General features: G+C 41.8%; 1 protein-coding gene across 2 annotated transcripts in view; it reads right to left on the reverse strand.

Moving 5' to 3' along the window:
• Window positions 1-361: 361 nt before the first annotated feature.
• NHEJ1 (non-homologous end joining factor 1) overlaps window positions 362-25823 on the reverse strand; it is an 84725-nt gene continuing 59263 nt past the window's right edge. For both annotated transcript variants that reach the window (XM_081261450.1, XM_081261451.1), the window contains 3 exons: window positions 3306-3423; window positions 2490-2614; window positions 362-2035 (listed from right to left, as the gene is read on the reverse strand). In XM_081261450.1, the coding sequence (XP_081117576.1) occupies window positions 1961-2035; window positions 2490-2614; window positions 3306-3423 (318 nt within the window). In that variant the 3' untranslated portion in view covers window positions 362-1960. The remainder of the gene's footprint in view (window positions 2036-2489; window positions 2615-3305; window positions 3424-25823) is intronic.

Consider the following 25823-nt stretch of genomic DNA (forward strand, 5'->3'; position numbering starts at 1 on the left):
TTTTAAAGAGAGAGAGAGAGAGAGAGAGAGAGAGAGAGAGAGAGAGAGAATTTTAATATTTATTTTTTAGTTCTCGGCGGACACAACATCTTTGTTTGTACGTGGTGCTGAGGATCGAACCCGGGCTGCACGCATGCCAGGCGAGCACGCTACCGCTTGAGCCACATCCCCAGCCCCTAGTTCAAATTCTTGCTGTCACTTATTAGCTGCATGACCTTCGCTAAGTCACTCAATCACTTAAAGACTCAATTTCCTACTGAGTGAACAGTATCTTCCTCAGATGTTGTGAGGCTTCAATGTCAGGCACTTATTAGACAGACTACTTGATACACTTTAATGGCTTAATAAATGGTAGCTGATGTTCTTATTATAATAACTAGTACTTTATTATTCTTTGAATGGTCCTCCTTCCATGGGCTACATCAATGCAGAAACATTAACCCAGCTAGAGAGGAAACACAGACAAGGAGGCCAGCAAAAGTAAACACACCAGAAAAGGCCTCTGCATTCTCCCACCTGCTACTGCAGGGTTCCCAGTGAACATCTGAGTTCTACTGTGTGTGTGTGTGTGTGTGTGTGTGTGTGTGTGTGTGTGTGTTTCACTGGGGGAGGCACTGGAGATTGAACCCAGGGCCTTGTGCTTGCTAGGCAAGTGCTCTCCCCTGAGCTACATCTTCAATCCTTTTTACATCTTATTTTGAGACAGGGTCTCACTCAGTTGCCCAGGCAGGTCATGAACTGATGGTCCTTGAACTTATGATTCTCTTGCTTCAGTCTCTCAAGAAGCTGGGATTCCCAGTCTAAGGCTGACTTTCATTCCTCTGCCTTCAAGGTGAAGTTTAAGATAATGTTACAATTGAGAAAGACCTGGCAGAGAAGGTCAAGGGACTGTGCCAGTCCTGGGGTGTTCAAGAGGTGACTGTCTCAGACTTTGCCTGTTTCCTATGCCTTCACACTCTTTCCTTGTAGGAAAGTTCTACAGGCCAATTCTGTTGTCCTTGGGAACTCTTGGGTCACTTCCTATTCTCTGTTATCCTAGTTCTCTACTTAGTATGTTATCTAAAGTGGAGTGAAGAATGAAGAAGTCAAATTCATTTTTCTCCCACCCATGAGAACCTACCTTGGCCCTAGTGTTCAAAGTTCTTTGTAATTTCAACATTGCACTGTGGTTTAACCTGTTGTTTAGATCTTGTAAGCAGGCAGAAAACACATCCAATTGGCAAAGGAGAGCAGCAGCGTTGTTTTTTTTTTTTTTTTTTTTTTTGGGGGGGGGGTGCTAGGGATTGAACCCAGGGCTTTGTGCATGCTAGGCAAGCACTCTACCAACTGAGCTATTTCCCCAGCCCAGCAGTGTATCTTATCTTGTGCTTATTGGAAAGAATTCTGGAGATCAAAACCTCTGAAATGGAGTCTTAGCTCAGACTACAACAGAGAAGCTTAAGATAAATTTGAAGGATTGGACTGAGGACACAGACTTCACCCAGAGAGGACAACAGGTGAGGTGAGGTGAGGTGGGTTGAGTTCCACAGATACATATCTCAAACATAAGGGATTGTGCTTTTAATTCTATGCTAAAGAGAGAAGTGGGTCTCTGGGGAGCATCTGGGACTGGCTAGGGACTCAGAAGAGGAATACACAGGCTTCCTGGACACACCGTTCCTTTTTGAAGACTTGCTCTATATCCTAAAGTCTAAAGAACCTCCACCAAAAGAGACTGGATCCCAGAGACTGGCTTCCACTGTACCAGGGAAGGCCAAAGCTCCATGGGATGGCAACAAGCTTTTCTTGTTTAACAGTAACCCATTCAGGAAACACGTCGCTATGAGCTTAGTTCTCTTGCTCTGAGAGTGGACCTTTGATTGTAACTCTGTTTGAGAGAAACTGCCATGTGAGCTCCTTTCCATGTGATGTTTGGGAGTTGTTCTTCTGGTGCATCCTCAGCAGCTGAGCTCATGACTGGTTAACTAAAGAGGCCCCGTGGCTTCTTCCTCTTGACCTTTGACAGCTGAGTTCTCTGCATAGGGCCTGAAGTATCCTAGATAAAAAGGAACCCAAGTTAATAGAGGCTCTGAGACAGACCCACTGACATTGGAAAAGGGACTTTCTTCCTCTCCTGGCTCCTGGTTAGGATGAGGCCTCCTTGAAATGTCTGACATGGGTATTTTGAAATCTGTGTCAGGCACTAAATGTGATATAAGACATGTTCTTTCTCCTCCAGGAACAACCTCACAGACCATTACCTAAAGTGGGTTAAGGTGAAAAGGAGTCAAGGTTCATCACTCAGCACAAGAATGGCAGAGAGGAGACAGCAAGGGAAGATGTGAAAGACAAGAACTCTCCATTATTTGGAAGTCTGCTCACAAATATCCCTTAATAATATAGAAACAGCATCAATGAGGCAGCAATTGTAAGGACCACTGGTTTGAGGGCTACAGGGGCTAATTCCTTCAGTGCATGGAATGCCATCCAAGAAGCTACTTGCCACTCACCAGGGGCTCCTTTTCAAGCACTGAGAGGGCTGGTGCTGAAGAGACTGGCTGTTCTGGCTGACTTGGAAGCTGGTTATCAGTAGCTTGAAGGGAGGTGCAGCTTGAGGTATGAGCATCTCCTGAAACTAGAAGGATCAAGAAAGGATAGTGAGAAATGCCATCTTACTAGAAGGACATTAGCATTTACCAAACATTCAGATAAAGGCCAGAGTTTGGTACTAATCAATTAACAGAGAAGCCACAATCCAATTTTCAGCTGATTTTCAGAAGATTCTGTTCTGTTTCTACAAAGATTTCTCAGGCCCACTCTCAGCAGGCAGGATAAGAGTACTCCTAACACGAAAGAGCCAACTGTTCCTCTCTCTGTTACCTGATGTCTCTTACTAGGGAAACTAACCTTTCCACTGATTCTCTTGCTCACTCCTAAGCATCTATGCCAGTGCCACCTAAGAGAACTTTCTGCAGTGAGGGAAGTGTTCTGTATCTGCACTATCCAACTTGGTAGCCACATGTGGCTACTGAGCACTTGAAATGTAGCTAGAGCATAGGAGGAAATGAAATTTAATTTATTTTATTTTTAATTTTTTAATCATATATGGGCACACTATCTTTATTTTGTTTATTTATTCGTATGTGGTGCTGAGGATCAAACCCAGTTACTTACATGTGCTCTGCCACTGAACCACAACCTCAGCCCCTATTTTTATTAATTAAAATTTAAAAAGCTACATGTAACTAGAGCTATCATACTGGGCAACACAAACTTTCACCCCAGCTCTAACCCTAGGCAGACCAGGTATGTCTGGGGCTACTCACCAGTGTCTTGATGCTTCTGTCCCATTTGGACCTCCTGTTTGGTGACTGCCACATACAGACTCTGCAGATGCATGACAAAGGGACTGCCATTACCAACTCTGCATGCCTCTGGTAGCTTCTACAAGAGGAGAGGAGACACTGTCACTGTATGGCCAGAGAAAAGGAATCTGACATCCAGATGACAGAACTCACATCAACCCTCCCTGAATGAATTTATATAAAATTGTTAGATCCAATACAGCATATCCATATCAAGCCTATTGATAAGAATTCTTGGGAGACCTTCTCCTCTGAAAGGCAACTCTAGGCATTTATTTCCTCCATTCATTAGGTTTATTATGTTTTTCCATGAATATTCCAAAGATCTTTAGAATCTTTCTTCCAAAGGAATAACCTCTCAGCTGTTTTAGGAAATCACCTTCCTTAAGTTGTCTCTGAATTCTTCAAATCACTATCTTACCTAAATTTACAACAAAACTTTCTACGCTAGAAAGAGAAAAAGGATTAAATCCAGGAGAAGGGAGAGGGAGCAAAATGGATTGACAAACTGAGAAATTAAGAAAAAATTATGGAGCCATGATGCCAGGTAGAGGAGATGGGAAAGGTAGCCGGCACAGCTTTGGAGGGCTGCTTGCCGTTTTATATAATCTATGCACCCTCAGGGGGGGGAAATATTATTTTCATGGTCTGAATTGAATCCAGGGCCTCATACATGCCAGGCAAACACTTTATCACTGAAGTATATCTTCAGCCTGAAGACGAAAAAATTGTTTTTGAGGGATGAAAAAAAGTTACTCTTTTAAGGGATCTTACATAGGTATATATACGGTAGAATTATAGAGTTTTGGTATAACTGACATTATAATTTCCTGAGAGGGGGTTATTAGGGAAAAAATGTCTTAAAAGGGAGGTGATAAAGAGGAAAAAAAGTGGAGAAACACTGATATAAATATATTATCTTTACTTCTCTATGTAATGAACTAGGGATGTACATCCACAGCAAAATGCTTTGCCTAGTTCTAGTTTCATATACTAAGGTGAACTGAGTTGAAGTAATGGCTGAAGACTGAACAAAGTACAATATAAATGAGATGAAAGAGAATGGTATCCAGTGGTTCCAAACCTGGCTGCACTTCAGAATCTTGGAATGGGCCCAGAACTACTTCATCTGTCCCTATGTATGCCAATTGTCATGGTTCCGAGCCAAGGGAGCAGGTCCCTAAGAGCAGCCATGCCAGCGACTCACATGGGAACCAACCCAAGAATCCTTGGCCCATGAGATTGCCCCATATCTCATGTCAAGACACCTTTTCTGTGCTATAAATGCATTTATTTCTGAAAATCCCCTGTGGGAAAAGAATGGAAGAAGGGAAGTATGAGAAGCAGTGAACAGGTACTGACCCATGGTCAGAACTGTAGTGATCTTTCCCAGAGTGGGGTGTAGCTAAAGAAATAGTACGCTCATTTCCATTCCAACCCTACCTCCATAAAGACTATCTCAGACTTGGACTTTCTTTCTTTCTTTTTATTGCAATGTAACATCAGGTTTCAGTAAGGCTTGGACTTTCACTGGAAACCACAGACAATGAATCAGTAGCCTTGGGTCTAAACTTTGCCTCTAGCAATAATCACACTATGAGTTGTCACACTAGACATCTTCAGCAGCATTCCTTGAGGAATGACCTGAAATGGGAGGAAAACTATCAGGGCTTGCCACCTCTGTCCCACCTCACTCTCCTTCTCAGGTTCAGCTCTCTCTCTAACCCCCAAGTCACTTCCTCCTCCAAAACAAGGTCCTCTATTCTATAGGCAGAGAGCCCTGGGAGTGGAGAGGCAAACAGCTGCTCTCCTGCCTCCAGTCTCTAGGCTCTCCATCACATTGCTCAAGAAGCCTAGCCTCTCTCAGGGCTGTTCATACACCGCTGGGTGGGCATATGCTGTCCATACAAATGGACTAGGCAGAATCTAGGGGTCCAGGGCCATTTCCTCCTGCCCTTTCTATAGAACTAATCAGACTCATAAAATGTCCAGGAATATCTTTACCCAGTTCATGTATTTAACCTTAAAATGAAATGCCAGAAGAAATAAAAACTGGGCATTCAAGCCAGTGCTGCCCTGGACCTAAGTTCAAATCTAGAACCTAACTTAGCCCTTCTTGTATCTCTCCTCTTCTCAGAGAGATCTGGTCCTTCAGTTGCTGCCAAAGGTTATCCCAACCAAGCATCTGTTCTAAGAAAAGTACTAGGAACAGAATATTACTATATTTGCTGAGTACTTATAACATGTTAGGGACTGTTCTAAGTAATTTAAATGTATTAACTCATTTTCATCTTTTCACTACTATTTTCCTAGCATCCAGAGCAACCTTGGAGTGGGGGGTGTCAATAACTATTTATGAATGAATGGGGTCACTAGTATGACCCCATTTGGCTGAGTTGTGATTACAACTAGTAAGTGGTAGAGCAGGATTAGAATCCAGGCAGACTGGCTTCAGGGCACATATACAATCACTCCCCTATTTACTTCTCTTAACAGAAGGATTTTAGTCAAAATGGCAATCCAAGTTCTCCCAGGATCACAACTGGCAACCCTTCACATCACAGTTTATACCATCCCTAAGTTGACAAGAAAAAAAGTGAGCAGATAAAAAGGAGAGAGCTGGTCCAAACTAGAACTCTTGGGGGCTGACAGGCCATACCCTGAAACCCACTGCAGCTACTCCCCAGCCTAACTAATTTCTTGATGTCATCTTAGAATGTGTCATGGAAAAGATCTGGGGAGGCCTGAGCTTGGGAATAAGAAACATTAGTTCCCAGGGCAGGACAATGGTGGGGGGCAAGGTGGGGCAGGCGGCAGAGATCAAAGGGACAATGCTGAAGTCAAGACTAAGCCAAGCAAACAGTGTCCCCTGTGGTAAGTATGACTGAGCCAGGAGCACGGTGTACCAGCCACAAGCAGGTCACTGCCCAGAGTGGGAGGGGAAGAAGAGTCAGGTTAGTCTACTGTGTAACCCATTCATTTGATTAAACCAGAGTCAATTTTAGCCAGCAAAAAAAAAAAAAAAAAAAAAAAAAAAAAGTCACTGGATTCTATGTGTGAGGCACTATAGGAGCAGGGGGAGAGGGAATGAATGCATCAGCTGGTCGTTGCTCAGAAAGGTTTGGGTCAATACAAGGATAAATAAGAGTCCGGCCTCTAAGAGCTCATGTTCACACTCAGGAGATAGGCAGATATATGCTACTTGGTCCGGTTTTTCAAATAATTTGCTGTAACAAACAAAGGGCGAGAGAAACCCAGGGAACAAAGTGATAAATTCTGACTGAGAGGCCTGTGAAAAGCTTCAGAGGTGGTGACATCAAGGTAAGCCTTGCAAAGTTAGACTCTGAGTGATGATAGAGGTGTGAAAAGATAGGACATGGATTAGTCTCCTGGAAATGCGACTAGAAGGCTGAGATTGCAAAGGACTTTGTTTTCTAAATTAAGGTTACACCAGGGAATTTCCTTTTATTTTGCAAAGTGACTTTCTCTACCACACAACTGTTTTGCTTAAGATTTTTGGCTCCAAAATAAGTGAAACTATAATGAGGAATCAGGAACTTCCTCAAGGTTTCCCTTTTTAGATTCTTGGCTACATTTGCTTAAACTCAGTACTTCTTCAATACTGACTTGTGGTATCATGACTTCTCAAAAGCCATAAGGGCTATATTCTGTGCACATCTCTATGATCTATTTTACTCTCCTGTCTCCAGCTCACAAGGACTTTGGCCACTGCTGTTCAGGCATATCAGAAACTTTTTAGGAAAACCAGAGTTATAGAAATCCTGCAGGGCACTTTTTTTCTTGTGTCCCTACTGCAATCCATCTTCAACAAGTCAGTCCAGAGGAGTCCCAATGACCACTTTCAACTAATCTCCGGTGGGGGGGTTCTGTCTCTCACCCCATGTCTTATCTCTTCTTTCCTCTGAGAATGTTTCAGAAAAGAAACCTTTAGAATCCTAGCTAAGGAAAAGTTCAACATGATATACTGCTCACCTTATAAATATGGGTCTCAATCTGGGAACAGATTTAAGAGACCAAGGGCAAGGGAAAGCAAGTGACCACTGAGTAGGTAATTGATTCTTGCACAGATCAAGGCCCTGGCACTGACAGTCACAGTATCATGACTTCCAGGGCAGGGCCCCAGACACATCGCTTCCCTAAAGGTAAGAAGTCCTCTCTTCCCTCTTGCAAATATGCTGGTCTGGATTCAAACATCCCTCCTTAGAGAGTCCACATATTAGGGTATCATGGTAATATTCATTATTAGCTTCTCTTAGGATAGAAAATTCTTCTATGGTCTCAATTGCCAAAGGATTTGCCAAAATAAATAGAAAGGAATAAGAAAAACAATTTAGGAAAAGACTGTTCAAGAAACATGTCCTCCCCTCTGACAACCTATTCAAATTCAACATACATGCACTGATCATTTATTATGTTGTTCAGGACTATGTGGAGACTGGAGGTATCACGTAGAGAACCAAAGATAAAAATCCCTGCAGGGAATTAAGGTTTGCATTCTAGAGGGGAGGTCAACAAAAACATACAGCTGATCAAAACTCAGTCTCTGTCAGACTGTGATAGTGCCATGAGGAAAAAATAAATCAGTGAGGGCATTGTAGATTAGGGACAGGAATGTGACTCATTCATTCAATCATTCATTCATTCATTCTGCAGTACTGGGAACTGAACCTAGGACTTTGTGCATGCAAGGCAACTGCTCTACCACTGAGTCACACTCCCCACACCTTGTAATACAATTTTTAATGGAGGTCAAGCCCTCACCGAGAGAGTGGCATTTCATAAAGACCTAAATGAAAATAAGAGAATGATCCATGAGACTGAGTCAAGTGACCAGATTTCTAGTGTGCTTGAGAAAGTTCCTGTTTATGCTTATTGTCTCCCAATTTAATTATAAATAAAGCTTTTTTAAAATCTCTTAGAAGTTCCTCAATCTGAACAATAAATTAGGTGGTTATCCTGTCAGAGGAAGAGCATGGCAGGCATATGAAGGTGCATCTGTGTGTTTATTTAACATTGTGAGGTAATGTAGCATATTATCTTTTACTCTATAAGACAGGAGGCCATTAGTGCTGATGAGCAGAAGGGTGAAATGATCTGATTTACATTTCAAAAGGATGGCTCAGTGTAAAAGGGCAAGAAAGGCAGCAGGCGAACCTGGCAGGAGGCTGCTACAACAAGAAGGCAGCTGGGACCACAGTGGTAGCAGAGAGGCAGTGAGGATGGTGAGATTCTGAATAGATCTTAAGGGATTGACAACATACGTTCAAGCTGATGGATTGAGTATAGGACAGGAGAGGAGTCAGGCACAGGTAGATAGTAAAAAGGGATAATCTAGAAACCTAAAACAAAATCCTTAAATCAAAGATAGTCTCATGGCCCTTCTACAACACAGACCCAGCTTCCTAGTGAAAGGGTGAGAGTCAGAAGGAAACCGAACCAATACTGGGAGAGAGCAAAGAGAAAGGAGAAGCAATATCCAGGAACTGGGAGAGAAATTCTTTGCAAAGAACCAAACAGCCAGGTACAGTGGTGCATGCCTGTAATCCCAGTGGCTTGGCAGGCTGAGGCAGGAGGATAGCGAGTTCAAAGCCAGCCTCAGCAAAGGCGAGGCACTAAGCAACTCAATGAGACCCTGTCTCTAAATAAAATACAAAATAGGGCTTGGGACTGGCTCAGTGGTCAAGCGCTCTTGAGTTCAATATCTAGTTACCCCGCCCACGCCAAAAAAAGAACCAAACAAACTTTAAGTTCTGGCTTTAGAGTCTCAAAAAAATGTGGATTTATAACTAAGGTCTTCTATCTGCTAGCTATGACACTTTGGGCAAGTTATATACGTAATGTCTTATTTTTTGAGAGAGGAGAGGAAAGAAAAGAGGGAGTGGGGAAGGAGGAAGGAGAAGACTGAGACTAATAAGAGGTACATCCCAAAGAATCTGTGAAAAGATTAAATGAGAGAGTGGGCTATGTATCCAGGAAAGAGATCTTCCTTCCCTTTGCAAGGCACACTGATACTTTTCTTGCTGGGCCCTAGTCCTGCACCAAGTTGGATCAAGAAATGCCCTAATGACTACATACATAGAGAAACCAGCGGGAGGTCCCAGTGTCAACTTTTCTCCACTGGCATCCCAAAGAATATGATCTTGGAACAATTCATAGACTAATACAGGCCCAGATCAGATTGGCAGTAAGGAAAAACCTACCTAGTAACTATCACCACTCGAGCTTACCCTCCATCTCCAGCAGAGACCAGCAAGGCTGCTGTATCAGAAGGCCTGGGTTTAAGTCCTGGTTTTGTCAGTTACCAGCTGTGTTACTAACCTTTTCTGGAATTTGTATGTGTGTTGGTGGTGCTGGGGATTGAGCCTAGAGCCTTGTGCATGCATTCTACCAACAAAGCTATATCCCCAGCTGTTACTAATTTTTTTTAGGCCCTGTTATATCATCAGAGAAATGAAAGGACCAATACCTACTTTCATGACACTGAAGGTTTCATGAGACATTTGTTAAGGGTGCTGTTCAGTATATGTTATGTCTCCTTACCTCCCCACATCAGCTCCTGTTGCATCTCCAAGATCTCCTTATTCTCCCACTTCCTTTTTTTTGACCAGGGATTGAACCCAGGAGTGCTTAAACACTGAGTAACATTTCCAGATCCTTTTTGTATTTTATTTTGAGACAAGGTCTCGCTAAGTTGCTTAGGGCCTCATTAAGTTGCTGAGGCTTTCTTTGAACTCACAATCCTCCTGCCTCAGCCTCCTGAGTTGCTGGGATAGCAGGTGTGTGCCACTGCGCTCAGCTTATTCTCCTACTTCTTAGGACCTGCCCAAGAGGTCAAGGTTTCTCCTTCATTCTCTTCACCCTCCTACGGGGAGAGGGTCAATAGTAAAGAGTAAAGCTACAACTCTTTCCAGAGCACACAAAGCACAGACAGCTTGCTTTCCACAAATTTTCAGCAGAAGTATTCTATGTAGCCCAACTTATCCAACAGTGCTCAACCAGGGTCCTTTCTCACCACCATTTCCAGCTTCCTGCTGTAGCCTGTGGAATGGCTCTGCTGTGTTAGTCCCACTTGTAAATCATATGCACTCTGTAAGAGATATTTGGAGTGTTTGTTTGTTTGTTTGTTTTTGGTGTGTGTAGGGGGTTGTTTTTATGTGTGGTACTGGGTGTAAAACCCATGGCCTTCCACATGCTAGGCAAGCACTCTTCCACTGAGCTACATCCTCAGCTCTTGGCTCTTTGAAAAATAGAAAAAATATAACCAGCAGATATATTCTACAAAGAGTTAACAGTCAAATGGTGTTTGATAGAATTAATCTCACAGTGTCCTCAGAGTCTGAGAGAAAAACATAAATAGGACAAAGGACAGTGATATGGCAGTGACAACTAGATTTTTAGAAGATAACACTTTTACTCTCCTTTCTCCTTACTCCGGTTTCCATAGCAGCTCATTGGATGAGCAATTTCTGAGTCTCAGGCAAGGTCCAACTATGAGGGGTCCCTCTGTTTTGTCCCTCTCAGAGTACCCCACTATCAGCTCACTGATAGAAACCTTGGTGATCTGGACGAGAACACAGCATCCTAAGCACACAAGCCATATGCCCTTGAAGGTCTGCATGAAACCCTTGAGACAGCTGACACTGCTCTGTGTTGGGTCTGACTTAGCTTTGTTTGGGTCTGTGCCTGCAATAAGGCCTTCCTGACCACTCTGGCCTGCCACCACTGACCTCCACAATTAGCCAGAGTTCTTGAGCATTCACTCAGAGCTGAGATAGAACAAAAAAGAACAAAGAGAAGCCTGAATATAATCTGTGTTTAGAGAACTTGCAAATTAATGGCAATTTAGGGACCTTACAAATTAATTAAATGATGGCCCACCTAGCTCCCCCCACTCTAGAATAAAGTAGGAGAATGGAGGAAAGCTGAATTGCCCATGCAAGTGGGTGTGTCAACAAATCTAAGAAAGTCAACAAATCACTTTCTTTGTGGCCTCCCTTCAGAGTGAGATAATTTTGCTGTCCTGCTCTCTCTCATAAGGCTGGAAATAGAAGGTTAACTCAGGCAAAGAGTTCAAAATGGTCTGAATGCAGCCCAGGTTATTCAGATTTTTCTGGTTCAGTTTGAGGCCTAGCTAGCTCCCAAGATGTACAGCCAGAAGAGCGGGGAAAAGGGAAGATACTATAAAAGGAGTGGACCCAAACAGAAGGCTTAAATAATACTAAAAAAATTACAATTTTTAAAAAATGTGGTGCTAGGGATTGAATCCAGGGCCTCACACATGTTAAGCAGGATCTCTACCACTAAGTTCACCCCCAGTCCCATGATTAACTGATTTTTTTAATGCTTTCTATGTGCTGGGTACTAGGCTAAGCATTTTAGTTCATTATCACAATTAACCTCCATAGTTATTCTACCCCCTAGGCACTAAAATCATCCTCATTTAAACCTGAGAAGACAAAGCTCAAAGAGTTAAATAACTCCACCAAGGTCACAGCAGAATGGAAAAGTTGAAGACCCAGGAAGATGAATTCCAGAACCTACACTTGAACCACTGATTAGATTGCCTCTCAGAACCACCCCATGACATGTCCATTTCTCCTTCCTGCCACTAGGCTCATAAAGAGGTCAGTCCCTGTTGTGAGGTCTAATAGTACTCCAAAATAGCTCTCACCTCCTTTTGTACATCTCCGAATGGCCTAAGAGGCTGAGAGAGGGAAAAGACAAAACTGCTTCTGGAGGACTTTCTTAACTCCTGTGTAGCCTCCAAGGGTACCAGAAAATCCAAAATGAATCTCTGGTACAGGGAAGCTCTAGACTCTGAATCTCCTTTTAAAAGAAGCACAGCCCCTCAGAGTCATTGCAGGAAGGCCCCTCAGCTCTGCCCCCAAAGAAAAATAATGGTGAAGGGAGTGGAAGTGGAGGTGGGGGCAGGGGCAGCTGCTCTCATAAGAGCCCTTTGTGGTGGCTGCCTCTGAAAGGAGGTTTTGCTAGACAAGGTGGAACTTCTCAAGGTGACAAGCAAATGGTACAGACTGAGCTGTGACCCTCTGCTCGCTCCATAACCACCCCCCTCCCCTTTGGAGGGCCAGAGCCCAAACTGTCCCCAGAGCCCCACCCAGCCCCAGCACAAACCATGGCTTTCTAGTCTGGAGAGCAGCTAATGAGCGGCAAGGGGCTCGCGGGACGAAAGTGGTTTCCTGGGGGGGATGAGTCTTCAGAACCCCTCAGAATGAGTAGTAGCAATTCTCATTTCTTCTTTTCTTTGCTCCCACTCCTTCCCTCAGAACAAGCAGCTCCTGTCCCTGTGGCTCAGGGAGTGAACTCTGGCCAACCTAGCAAGGGGACAGCCAGTCTGAACATTAGTTTAGCACCTCTCTCAAATCCTGCCACCTTAACAGCCTTTCCCCAAATGGAAATGAAACAATGTGGTAGAATCAAAAAGAAAAAAAGCATCAGGGTTTTTTTGTTGTTATATTGTTTTGCTTTTTGGTGCTGAGGATTGAACCCAGGGGCACTTAACAAGTAAACTATATCCCTTTTTTTTTTTTTTAATTTTGAGATGGGTCTCACTAAGTTGTCAGGGCCTTGCTAAGTTGCTGAAGTTAGCTTTGAACTTATGATCCTCTTGCCTCAGCCTTCAGAGTCGCTTGGATTATAGGTGTGTGTCGCTGCACCTGGCCATGCATCAGGTTTAATGACAAAAAGAAAACTGCAGCTATGAGGCAGGCATTGTGGCTCTGAAGGCTCTCGTGGTTCCTCCCTGTGCTATCAGCTCTGTGCAGATTTCAATTTTTTCCTGGTTTAATGGAGAAGAGAGGATAGTCAGCTGGGCCTATAGGCACAGAGGTGATTTAGAGGACCTCCACACCAAGGAGATTCCCTTTCACTCCAGATTACACGCTTGACAGCTGGGAACACAGCCAATGGCAGGGTTCAAGGGCTCCCTTCCCCCATGGCTTGCTGCCTGCTTTCTGTAGGGTGACACAGTGTCCTCTAGGCCCTGAGAAATCTTGCTCCATAGGGTGACATATCACTTCCCCAAACACAGACACATATATGCATGCATGCATAATAAGGACCTGATCTTTATGACTGTGGGTCAATAAAGAATTCTGAAAAGGATACAAACCATAAAGGAAAAAACTGATAAATTGGGCTATGTTAGAATTAGGAAACTCTATTCATCAAAATCACACAATTAAGAGAGCAAAAGGTAACCTACACTGTAGGAAAATACAAATAACCAATGAAAGGACTTACTTCCAAAATATATTTTTAAAAACTCTAAAAATCAAGAAGAAAAAGTCAGACATTGTGGCATATACCTGTAATCCCAGTTACTCCAGGGACTGAGGCTAGCCTCAACAACTTAATGAGAGCCTGGCTCAAAAACAACAACAACAACAAAAAAAAAAAAAAAAGAAAAGAAGAAGAAAGAAAGAAAAAAAGGGCTGGGGTGCCCTTTCAATACCCATTTCTGAAAAAAAGACAAAGAACATAAGTAACCTAATAAAACACTGGCAAAAGGCTTTGTTGTATCTATATTACATCAATTACTTGAAAATGAGTCATTAAGAAAATTAAAACCACAATAGTATATCACTATACAGTCACCATAATAACTAAACAGAAAAAGCAAATAATATCAAATGTTGGAAAAGATGTGGTACAACCCAAACACTTCTATATTGCTTGTGTGAGTATAAATTGACATGTCACTCTGGAAAGTGGTCTGACAGTCTCTACTAAATCCAGAGATCACATATCTGTGACCCTGTCATTCCATTCATTATGCCCATTCCTACACAAATGGACAAACCATGAGATAGTATATAGAAATGAAAATTAATAAATACTGCTACACACAGTGACATGGATAAATTTCATAAACATTTTGTTGAGTGCAAGAAGTCACACACAAAAGAATGTATATCATACGATTCCATTTATATAAAATTCAAAAATAAGCAAAACTAATGATCTTATTAGAAGTCAGGATAGTGTTTACCCTTGGGATGCAGTAGGTACTGGGAGGGAATAGTTTGCTTCTGAGCACTGGAAATTTTTTAGTTCTTGGTTTGGATAGTTACAAAACTATAGTGATTTTGCAATAATTCTTCAAACAGGACACTTATGAGTATTTTCCTATAGTGTCTTGTATTTTGATTTTATAAGTCTATTAATAAAAGGACTGAGGATGTGGCTTAGGGGTAGAGCACTTGTCTACTATGGACATGGCCCTGGGTTCAATTCTCCAGCACTGCCTAAAAAGAAAAAAAATATATTAACAAAAGATAGCAGAGTATGATGGCATACTCCTGTAATCCCAGAGACTCAGGAGGTTGAGGTAGGAGAATCACAAGTTTGAAGCCAGCCCTTGTCTCAAAAAATAAAAAATAAAATAAATCACTTTATAGAAAACAGGCAGTTCCTCAAAAAGTTAAACTCAAAAGTTACTACATGACTCAGAAACACGACTCTTAAGTATATACCCAAGAGAAGTAAAATCATGTATTCACACAAAAATGTGTACACATGGGCTGGGGGTGCAGCTCAATGGTAGAGCACTTGCATAGCATATGTTAGGCCCTGAGTTTAATCCCCAGTACAGGAAAAAAAAGTGTATGCAAATGTTCATAGCATTTTTCATAAAAGCCAAAAAAGTGGAGAGAACCCAAATGTCCATCAACAGATAAATGAATAAACAAAAATGCTGAATATCAAAATGGCATATTGTTCTGCCATGAAAAGGAATGAAGTACTGATATTTGCTTTAATAGCGGAAAGCACAGTGCTATGTAAAAGAAGCCAGACATAGAAGACCATGTAATGTAGGATTCCATTTGTATGAAATACACAAAAAAGGCAAATCTACAGCAACAGAAGGTAGATTAGTGATTTCCACAGGCTAGGGAAAGATGTGAATGGAGAATGACTGCAAATGGGCACAGGGCTTCCTGTTAGGGTGTTGAAATGTTCTGGAATTAGATAAGTGGTTATTGTTGCACAGCCTCATAAATATATTAAAAACCCAGAATTGTATACTCTTGATGTATAGTTTTAATTTTACTTTATGGCATGTGGATTATAGCTCAAATTTTAAAAGGATTTTTTAAAAGTCTTTACTCTCCCATTTTCCTTTGCCTATTCTCCTCGCTGTTTGCTCTTAGGAATAGACCCTCAGGCTCTCAAAAGGCCTGAAAAGCTTTTAAAGGATCCTCAGCACCACATAACAATAAAAAATGAAGATGTTGTGTCTACCTGTAACTAAAAAATAAATATTTTTTTTTTAAAAAAAGCACTGTTTTGTGCTCACCTTAATCTCAGATACTTGGGAGCCTGAGGCAAGAGAATCACAAGTTCAAGGCCAGTCTCTGCAACTTAGTGAGACCCTGTCTCAAAATTAAATAAACAAACCAAAAAACAAACAAACAAACAAATAAATAAATACATAAACAAAAAGGGCTAGTGATATACCTCAGTGGTAAAGGACCCTTGGGTTCAATCCCCAGTATCAAAAAATAAAAATAAAAGGACTGTTTATCTGGTCCATTCAGTGGAGCCTGCCCAGTGACTGAACAGCTGGAGTTAGCATGGAGTGGTGAAAGACCACAGCACCTAGAATCAGACAGACCTAATTTTGAAAATAAATCCACCGCCTAACATATTTATTTTATGATCTTGGGCAAGTAACGTAATTTCTTTGGGCCTCAATTTTCTCTCTATAAAGTGAAATAATTTCTCACTATATAGTGAAATAATTTCTATGCATGAAGGCTGTCACAAGGGATCAAATGAGATAATATAAGTAACATATTAATTCTACTCCCTTGAGAATCCCAAGCAATCTCAAGTATTTAAAGGCAACTGAGCTCTGCAGTTAAATGGCTAATTCTCAAATCCCCAGGTCTATTACTTCACATCTATAAGCCTTAGCTTCCCCAACTGTATAATGGGAATAATAGTACTACCTGCATAATGGAGTTATTATCAGGATTAATGAAATAATGCACACACTATCATCCCTGGCATATAGGAAGTACTCAATAAATATTAACTATTATTATTCATTCAATCATTAAACAAAATTGTCAAGTATGTCAGATAACATGTTGTGTCCTAAGGATAAAACAGTGTTCACTGCCCTCGAGGAGCTCATAGTCTGGCTAGCGAGTCAGACACATAAACAATCAATTGTTTTTCATGGCCAGCCATACACTATGGTCTTTGACTCCCAGTCAACAGCACCAGGTCTGAGGTGTTATGAGACGAAGCTGGATATGTAAACAACAGAGTGGGGTTGGGATGGCAGAGAAAAGACTAACTCTGATTTGACAGTAGACCCTTCTTTTCCCACAAATCTCCTACAAAAGTCTAGATGAAAAGGTATTCAGACTTCCTCCTTGGCATTACTACTAATGGTCCAGGGACTGAAGGGCATCTCCTTTATCTTTCTCTCTCTACTCTCCAAGTGGTGGGCTTCCTCCCATCTTTCAGGTCTCCATTTAAATGTTACTTCCTCTAGCCCAGACCATATGATCTGTAGTATTTGCTCTTATGGTGTTCTACTCTTTCTTCTCAAAACAATTATAACATTTTCAATTAATTATTTTTTTACTCACTTCCTATCTCCCCACTAGGCTGAATGTTCCTGGAGCCCAGGAACCATTGATCCAGCAAATATGTGCTGAGTATCTATCATGTGGTAGGCCTTGAAGTAGGTGCTGGAATTCAGAATGGAGAGACATGGTCACAGCCCTCACGAAGCTTATAGCCAATATTCATGGGATAGCTTTGGGATGGAAATTTATCCAGATCCTGGCTGAGGACCCTATTCTGATCAACCCAGACAGATATGAGCCCTTGGCTGCCTATCTTTTCCCAAGTCCGAAAAAAAAAAAAAAAAAAAAAAGGCAAGAAGTTGGAACTCTGTGGACTTCTCAGTTCCTCCTCCTGTTGCCCTGGAGGCCCATATTCTCAGCTCAGTGGGATTTAAGCTAGGGCAAACAATGCACTCACAGCCATTTCTTCAAGTTCTTGCCTTATAAATCCATTCATATCAGCATTCTAAGGACACGTATGGTGGGTATCAGGCAAGGAACATACAGGCTGGGGATGAAAGTGGGGTATCAAGAAAGAGCCACTTTAGTTCTGTAGAGATGAAATATATGAACCTGGAAGGACTGACCCCTCAGCACCTTTTAACTTCAATGCCCTGAGATTCCCAGATGGTCATTTCCCAAAGTTTGAGCTTCTCCATCTTCAAGTCTGACTTCATCCTAAGGCTGCTTCCTGCTAAGCCAACCTGAAGTCTGGGGATGGTGAATTAGAATCTAGTAAATATATTCTGCTACCAACTCTCTGGAGATAGGCTAAGGGAACACTTTTCCAGGGCTGGGAGATAATAAAATTCCAAGAGTTATTGAAAAAGGCTGTTTCAAATTCTTAATATTAAGTGAACAAGGGTGTATGTATGTATGTATGAATGTGTGTGTGTAAAATTAGTGAATAAATCCTTGCTTGCAGGAAATAATGTCCTGAAAGCAGAATCAGAGACAAAGTCTCAAGCCACAGAAACAAACACATTTATTCATTCAAGAAGCACTGACTTGGCACCTCCTCTAAGCCAAATTGTTCTAGGCACAAAGAAATACATGAATGATTATGAGTTCAGCAAACTATGTTCAGTTCTATGATACAGGTCTATATGTTGCCTGCTTTAAGAGAAGAATAGAAAGCAGACAGAATTCTTCATTCATATCAGAAATTTTCTAGCCTTTGACTCCCTGCTTTTAACTTGTACCAAAGGGGAACAGAAGCAATGCCATCAAGTAGTTCTGCAGAGTGAGATGAGTTAAAGACTTGAGTATAAAATCAGAGCATACTGAGTTAAGATGGGAGGGAAATCCATAGGAACCAGTCAATCAATATCCCTGTCCATACCACTACTGCCAATGACCTACTAGAATTAATAAAGCGACTAAGAAAGCTGGTGAGGAGACACAGCATCATGTGGGAAGTGATATTTTATAGGTATGAACTTGCCCCAGGAAAATGACATTCTCTGGCAATCTCTTCACTTGAATTCCTAACTCATCTCCAGGTTAGAAGAATGCATGTCCTCAGCATTAATCTCCCTTGCTTCTCTTTGAACAGGTACTAAACATGCTTGAGTCTATCAGAAGTGATTTGGGTTTCAAATTTTTTTCCAGATTTCAGAATATTTGAATATACATAATAGATATCTTGGGATGGAACCCAAGTCTAAGCACAAAGTTCATTTATGTTTCATATATATCTGATGTGCATTGCCTGAAGACAACTTCAGGCAATATTTTTAGTGTGCCTCTGTGTTGGCTAGAACATGTCATATGAGGTCAAGTGTGGAATTTTCTAGATGTATATTGTGTCAGTGCTCAAAAAGTTTCGAGATTTTGGAGAATTTTGAATTTTTACATTAGAGAAGTTCAACCTACATTAAGGTTCTACCAGATTATAAATTCTTTATTTCAGAGTATTTATCCTCTTAATTCTGTAAAGCCTTTGCTGCTGATTTCCATAAACCTGCTGTAGAAGATACTAAGAATGTCAAATACCTCAGGGGAGGAAGAAAAGCTGTCCTACCTCTGCCTATATGGCAACACATGACAGACAGAGTAGTTTATAGGGAGATAAATTAATCTCATAGAAGCCAGACAAATGGTACAGGATGAACAATCAATTATGAAGCCACGGTAATATCTAAATCACTATAGATCTTTAGGTTTAGGGAAAGCAAGGACAAGAGGGTAAGAATAGCAAGGGCCAGATGAAGAAACTAAAGCTGTCAGAAATTTTCCACTTAGAAAATTCATATTAAGTAGATTTAAAAAATTTCATTAATGATGGAAAAACTATGGAGGATAAACTGTGCCTGAATACTTTCTTGTCACAAAAATAACTCAGGATGGTTGGTGCCTAAATTCTCACTGGATAGATATAAATCTGGAGCCACTTCCGAGGAGAAGGGAACAGAATAACTCTCAGGATTCTCCAGCTGCTCTCTCTACTATGTTTAATCCCCCTAGGGGCAAATAGGAAAGGGACTGAATATTTAAAGATGCCTGAGTGTTGGGCATACAGTGTTTATTATTCTTATACCTTATATATGCTATGTCTTGTCTTTTGTATGTATTAAATACTTTAAAGCCAGGTGCAGTGTATGTGCCTATAGTCCCAACTTGTCAAAAGGTTGAAGCAGATGGAGCTCTTGAGCCCAGTCATTTAAGACAAGCCTGAGCAAGATAGCAAGACCCTGTCTTTAAAAAGTGAAAGAGGAAAAAGAAAAATGTAGGTTAAAAATATTTTAAAAGACAGTAAAAACCAAATCAATTCAAACATCCAAATAAAAAAATGAAACTGTTTAATACATCAGCAATGACTCCCAAAGTCTAGGTATTAAAAAGTCTTGTGAGGAACATAGTCTCCAGATTCATACCACTGCCTGGGACCACTGGACTCCAAGTTTAAAGACAGGCAAGGTTTCTGAGGAGTCTGAGGTTCTAGGAAAAAATATTTGGATACAAAGTCACTTTCCTGAAGATCCAGAAGACTGGCAGGTTATGAGACAGGAAGCTGAAGTGACAGAAGGTCTGAGTTATCTGCCACCAGTTTAACTCAAAATCCTCATTCTCAGCAGGGCACGTGCCTAACCTATGGCTGGGTTAGGAAGACACAACCTAAAATTGTTCAATGATGACCCTAACTCCAATGACCCTAACTCCAGTGCCTAGGGAAAATTAAACAGGTCTAACTAAGCATTAAAGAGATCCCAGAAAAAGAGTATAGGGAGAAATAAAGTGGAGGTTAAAACATATACACATGTGTTGCTTAACCATAAGGACGCATTCTGAGAAATGTATCATTAGGTGAGTTCATCTTCTGTGAACATCATAGAGTATACTCACAAACTAAGATGGCTGCAATGTCACTAGGTGATATGATTTTATGGGACCATTGTTTATGTGGACCAATGCTGACTGAAATGTTATGCAGAGCTTGACTATACTTCAGTTCAGACCTCAGTTCAGGACAGTAGTGTGGTGGTACTATGGGAGAACTGTGGGTGGGTGCTGGGAGAAGGAGGCTGAAGAAAGAATATGAATCTGCAGAGGAGTCAAGACAAACCTGATTAGGAGGAAATTCTCTGAAAGAGATGTGATCAGGCTTAAGGCTAAGAGTGATTTCCTGGGACTTCTAGTTCTTTGGTTCAGAATTTTTGCATCCCTGTCCACACACCTGGCTACAGTCCAGGTATTCTCGAATGCCTAGATCACTTCTGATCTGGACAGTACATCTCACACTCTTCTGGATCCAGGTTTCACTGAGGAGGAGAGAATGCCCTGGTTACTTAATTTAGCATTTCCTAACTGATAAACTCTCCACTTCCTTTCAGGAAGCCATAGGCCTGTGGGTGTAGGATTCCCACTGAGTTTGCTAAACCCCCATCCTCAGGGTCACTTCAGAGGCAAGAACAGGCAGCTCTGACACCAGGCTGACCCTAGGCAACAGAGCTGCTCCCCGAGGGTTCATCCCCAGGTGAGGGGCTGAAGGAAGGACCAAGTCTAGGCTCTAGTTACAGGGCATCTAGAACACCTGCTGATAATAAAACACTATCTGTCAAGGCTTTGGCCCTCCAAAAAGAGAGGGAGAGGGTGGGAAGGAAAAGTTATGCCCTCTGATTTCTACCCCAGGGAATCCAGACCCACTCTACCCCAAAGGCCACTAGCCAGAGTAGAAGAGCACCTAAGGAAGCATGCAAGAAAAGGCTGCCCATGAGGTGTGAGCAACTGTGCCACACACCCTTTCAGAAAGGCAGGATGAGCAGCAGACATGGGAGAAAGGCAAAGGAACCGCTGCCAAATCAGCCATCTTCCCACTTCCATTGAGCTTATCTACTGAGGTATCTTTTGTATGATCTTTGGGAGAATAAGGCAGGGAAGAGCATGAAAATAAAAGCCCATCTTGATAAAGAGACTGATGCAGAGTGTGCAGAGCCAAGATGCCAGTTCTTGTGTTGAGGTGTGTATCTTTTACTGGTGATTGGTTATGTGCTCACCAGTAGTCCTTACTGTTGAAAGATCTCGCCACCAGTTCTTGACATGTGTTTCTGGACGATATAAGTGCAGTATTTTACACGTAATGGTCACTTAACAGCTGTTCCCTCCCCACCTTGTGTCCCCTACAATCTAAACCTTAAATAATTAAACCCCTTAAACTCTTGCCAACTCCTTGTGCCCAGACCTGATCTGGTTCAAGAACACCCTTACCACAGGGATGAGATCTAACGCCCCATGGGGATGGCACTGTCTACAGCAGGAATTAGTTAGTTCCTTGACCAAATTCTTAATAATCTGGAATCTGGTTCAGAGAGAAGGAGTATGAGCTGTATGATAAATGTAATCAGAGAGCTAATGGGCAGGTTTCAAGGTAGACAGGAAGTAAGAACATTTTCAATGTGGTAATGGGGATTAAAAGCCACGGCTACACACACACACACACACACACACACACACACACAAACACACATAAGGCTATATAGAAAATTCTAGTAGAATTTTTTAAAAAATATTTTTATTTTATCTATTTATTTTTTAGTTATTGGCGGACACAACATCTTTGTTTGTATGTGGTGCTGAGGATCGAACCCGGGCCGCCCGCATGCCAGGCAAGCGTGCTACCGCTTGAGCCACATCCCCAGCCCTCTAGTAGAATTTTATAAGATTAATCAGAAGCAGAATACCTAAAGTTACCAGGTGAAAAAGAGTTTGTAATGACTGGGGAAAGATCTCACAGGTATAAGGTGCTATGGAGATTTATGAAATGACCACTCTATGGACTCAAGTTTTCATCCATGCTCCATAACCATGCCTAAAACTAGATGAGTAGTAATTCAACACAAACTGCCGCAGTCTGAATGTTAGAGTCTGTAAACAAGTCAGGATGGCGCCTGGCATTTTGCCAGAGAAATGTTAGAGTTCCTAAACATGTCTGGATGGTGCCTCGCAAAATGCCAGAGGGAGTGGTTTGAGAAGTAACAAAAGCGAGCTATTAAGTGTGGAGATTCCTTATTGGTTGACTGCTGTATCTAGTTTATGCTAATTAAGATAAGCTGTGCAAAATGTATAAATACCTCTGTTGTCCTACAATAAACGGCTCCTACTTCTGCTGTATTAATGTACACAAGTTGTTCATCACCCCCCCTTATTTTGCTATTTTGCTGCAAAACATACTTAAATATCTTAAAATGTGAAACTTACATTTTAGTGGTGAAAGACCATCAATAATAAATTGTATATCAGAGGATGTTAAATGTTATAAAAAGAAAGAGTAGAGTAAGGTAAGGAATTGGGAATGCATAGATGGAAGGGAAGGGTGGTACCTTTCAACTGGGTAGCCAGGGCAGGCTTCTTGATGAAATGATACTTTGAAGGAGGTGGGGAATTAGCCCATGGACATGTGGTGGGTAAGCGTTGGAAGCAGAGGATCTAGCTAGTTAGTACAAAGACCTGAGGCAGGAGTGTGCCCATTGTGTTCGAAGACTAAAATGGCCAATGTGAAGAAAGGGAGAGAAAAATTGAAGGAGAAGAAAAAAGAGAGGTTATGATAGTCTGAAGAACTGGACCTTGTAAATCATTGTAAGGACTGTTTTTATTTGGAATAAAATGGAATCCACCATAGGATTCTGAGCAAATAAGTGAACTGACTTAGAGCTTTAAAGGATCACTATAGCTTCCATGCTGAGAAAAGACTACAGGAGGGGCTGGGGATGTGGCTCTAGTGGTAGCGCACTTGCCTGGCATGCATGCGGCCCGGGTTCAATCCTCAGTACCACATACAAACAAAGATGTTGTGTCTGCCAAAAACTGAAAAATAAATATTGAAATTCATTCTCTCTCTCTCTCTCTCTCTCTCTCTCTCTCTCTCTAAATAAAAAAAGAAGAAGAAGAAGAAGAAAAGACTATAGGAGAGCAAGAGCAGAAGCTCAGAGACCAGTGAGGAGGCCACTACAGGGCAAGCAAGGGCAGGCCCAGACTCCAGTGAGAACACTGCAGTTGTCTAAACAAGAAACACTAGGGGCTCAAATCAAGGTGCTGGAAGCAAAAGCAAAGTTTGTTTGTTTCTGTTTTTGGTACCAGGAATTGAACCCAGGGGCACTTAACTACTGAGCCACATATCCAGCCCTTTTTAATTTATAATTTTGAGAGAGGGTCTCGCTAAGTTGCTTAGAACCTTGCTTAGTTGCCCAGGCTGGCCTTAAACTTGTGGTCCTCTTGCCTCAGCCTCCTGAGCCACTGGGATTACAGGCATGCACCACCACACCCAGCCAGAGTTTGTATTTTGAAGGAAAAGCCAACAAGAATCTCTTCATGGATTGGATGTGGGGTATGAGAGGAAGAAAAGACAAACATGACTCCAAGATTTTCCACCTGAGCAAATGGAAGGATGGAGTTGCCGTCAACTGACGAGAAGGTGATGAGAAGAGCAGGCTTGGTTTAAGTGTGGGGGATCAGGAGCTCAATTTGAGTACACTGAGTTTGACACATCTTTTGGATTACCAAGTGGAATACTGTTTAAGCAGTCGATACACAATTCTGGGATCTGGGAGAAACAAGTGGGCTAGTAATGAAGGCATATGGTCTTTAAAGTTCTGAGAATGAACGTGATCACTAACAGGTCAAATGCAGTCAGAGAATAGAAAGTCCAAGGGCTGACCCCTTGGAAGGGGCACAGAAGAAAAGAAATCAGCAAAGAAGGGTGTGAGAAAGCAACTGATAGAATAGAAAATAAGGTCAGGAAAGTATACAGCTCAGGCAGCCAAATAAAAAGATCATGCCAAGGAATGGGTAACCAGCTGTATCAAATGCTGCTAGTAGTTGGGTGCAGTGGTACACACCTGTAATCCCAGTGAGTCAGGAGGCTGAGGCAGGAGGACTGCAAGTTCAAAGTCAGACTCAGCAACTTAGTGAGGCCCTAAGCAACTCAGCAAGACCCTGTCTCAAATACAAAAAAAGAGATAGGGATGTGGCTCAGTAGTTAAGTGCCTCTGGGTTCAATTCCCAGCAACCCCCCCCCAAAAAAAATGCTGCCAGTAGACCAAATAAGTTGAGAAAGTGAATTATTTATTCCATTTTGCAATGACAAAGTCGGTATAGCCTTTTCAAGAACAATTTCAATGGAGTATTAGGTGCCAAAACCCTGCTGAAATGGTTTTAAAACTAGAAGATAACACAATGAAAAGAGAGAGCTCTTATCAGGAGTTTTATAGCACTGGGCAGGGATGTGAAGAAGTGGGGTGAAAACTAGTGGGCAAAGTGGGGTATCACAAGGAGGACTTTAAAAATGGAAACTCATGGCACATTTATATATATGATAAATCTATAGAGAACAAAAAGTTAGAGGAGAATTACTGGAGCAATTCCTTGATAGATGAAACGGAATATAATGCACAAATGGAAGGCCAGCTTTTAGTTAGGCAGGGCTAACTTATTATGCAAATAGGAGGAAGGGCAATGTCTGGGGTACCCATGTTTGCAAGAAATAGAAGTAGTGCCAGGCACGGTGGAGCATGCCTATAATTCCAGCCGCTCCGGAGGCTGAGGCAGGAGGATCTCAAGTTCAAAGCCAGGAACTGAGCAAGGCCTTAAGAAACTTAGTGAGACCCTGTCTCTAAATAAAATACAAAATAGGGTTGGGGATGTGGCTCAGTGGCTGAGTGCCCCAAGTTCAATCCTTGGTACAAAGGAAGGAAGAAAGGAAAGAAGGAAAGAGAAGTAGTGGTTTAAATCTGCAAAAGTTCATTTCTGACGGATTCTCCCCCCACCTCCCACCACCACCAGGAAAAATAGGAAGCAAAGTCACGGTGATGTGAGCTTGAGGAAAGAGACATGGGTTTGAAATTGTGATCTAGAATGACAGCAGAGTAACTAGATTAGGAAAATATAGTTTGTCTTATAGTATTAAGGATGCATTTGAGAGGCCAGGTCAAGAATTTAAATCAAAACTAGTCAGCAAAGTTGTAAATTTTGTTTGATTTGTTCTGGTTACACTTGGCTGCATAAGCAGGTATGGAGGAGGTAGAAAAGTAGAGTTTAACTCTACACAGCACAAGAGATGGGCAACAGAACCAGGAATCTAAACAAGGAAGGGATTATCATGATTGACCATGAAAGCTGGGTAAGGGAGGGAGATAGAACATCAAAGGAGTTAGGACAATGAAAAGGATGCTAACATTATGGAATGGAGTTCTCTGTGATTAAACAAATGTCAGTCAAGGCAGAATAAGAGAGGGAAAAGACAGGAGGAGGAGTGCTCAGAGGAGGGTACACAGAGATTGTAGAAGAATTGCAATCACTGGTGATGACAAGGTCTAGAGCAGACTCTGGAGCTGGATTGCTCAACAGAGGCACTGCTGACATG

This window comes from Spermophilus citellus (assembly GCF_964194105.1).
Source record: "Spermophilus citellus genome assembly, chromosome: 11".
NCBI lineage: Eukaryota > Metazoa > Chordata > Mammalia > Rodentia > Sciuridae > Spermophilus > Spermophilus citellus.